General features: G+C 49.2%; 1 protein-coding gene across 1 annotated transcript in view; it reads left to right on the top strand.

The window, feature by feature from the left end:
- The first annotated feature begins 282 nt into the window (after window positions 1–282).
- The window catches only part of yipf3 (Yip1 domain family, member 3), a 1,773-nt gene continuing 998 nt past the window's right edge, over window positions 283–1,057 (top strand). The window contains exon 1 of the mRNA XM_031841972.1: window positions 283–477. Within this exon, the coding sequence (XP_031697832.1) occupies window positions 361–477 (117 nt within the window). The 5' untranslated portion in view covers window positions 283–360. The remainder of the gene's footprint in view (window positions 478–1,057) is intronic.

Here is a 1,057-nt window from a genome sequence, read left to right as displayed (position 1 = left end):
CTCTCTGTCTGTCTGTCTCCCTCTCTCTCTGTCTGTCTGTCTCCCTCTCTGTCTGTCTGTCTGTCTCCCTCTCTCTCTGTCTGTCTGTCTCCCTCTCTCTCTGTCTGTCTGTCTCTCTGTCTGTCTGTCTCCCTCTCTCTCTGTCTGTCTGTCTCCCTCTCTGTCTGTCTGTCTCTCTGTCTGTCTGTCTCCCTCTCTCTCTGTCTGTCTGTCTCCCTCTCTGTCTCCCTCTCTGTCTGTCTCCCTCTCTGTCTGTCTGTCTCCCTCTCTGTCTCCCTGTCTGTCTCCCTCTCTCTCTGTCTGTCTGTCTCCCTCTCTGTCTCTGTCTGTCTGTCTGTCTCTCAGAGAGAGGGGACCCTGATGGGAACAGCGATAGGAACTTGTTTCGGTTACTGGCTCGGTGTTTCCTCCTTCATCTACTTCCTGGCGTATTTGGTCAACGCTCAGATCACCATGCTGCAGATGCTCTCCCTGCTGGTCAGTGACAGTACTGCAAGTACATGTAGCAGTTGTGTACTCTCTCTTTGCGTTGTGTTTTCATTCAGGCACATGTTATGCACATGCACACACAAAGAAAGCAGCTGATCTTCCTGTGTCGCCACATGTTCTGCAGAGCGGGTTTGGCGCGTCAGAATTACTCCTGATATTTAATCAGACTCCTGATGTCTGTTAAATGAAGCTTTCATGTTCTTGGAAGTTGTAGCTCTTCTTCTGTCTCTAGTGGCCTTTCCTCTTTGCAAAGAAGCTCTCCAAAAGTTATTCACTCATTTTCGCTAGTTTGTGGGCTTAATGTTTGAGGTAACGTGACCGAGACGAGCGTCTTGACATGTCAAGAGGCACAGGCGGATGAGATTGCGAGAGAATCCGGTCATTTTTCAAAATAAAACTTCTTTCAGATTCTGATAATCAATAAAACAGAAATAATATAATATTTATTCTGTCTGTGCGGCCCGGTACCAAATGACCCACGGCCCGGTACCGGTCCGTGGCCCGGTGGTTGGGGACCACTGCACACACACACACACACACACACACACACACACACACACACACACAC

The sequence above is a fragment of the Anarrhichthys ocellatus genome, unplaced genomic scaffold, assembly GCF_004355925.1.
Source record: "Anarrhichthys ocellatus isolate YVR2014 unplaced genomic scaffold, GSC_Weel_1.0 scaffold5830, whole genome shotgun sequence".
Classification (NCBI taxonomy): domain Eukaryota; kingdom Metazoa; phylum Chordata; class Actinopteri; order Perciformes; family Anarhichadidae; genus Anarrhichthys; species Anarrhichthys ocellatus.
The sequence above is the reverse complement of the archived record's forward strand: the minus strand, read 5'-3'. Positions and strand labels throughout refer to the sequence as shown.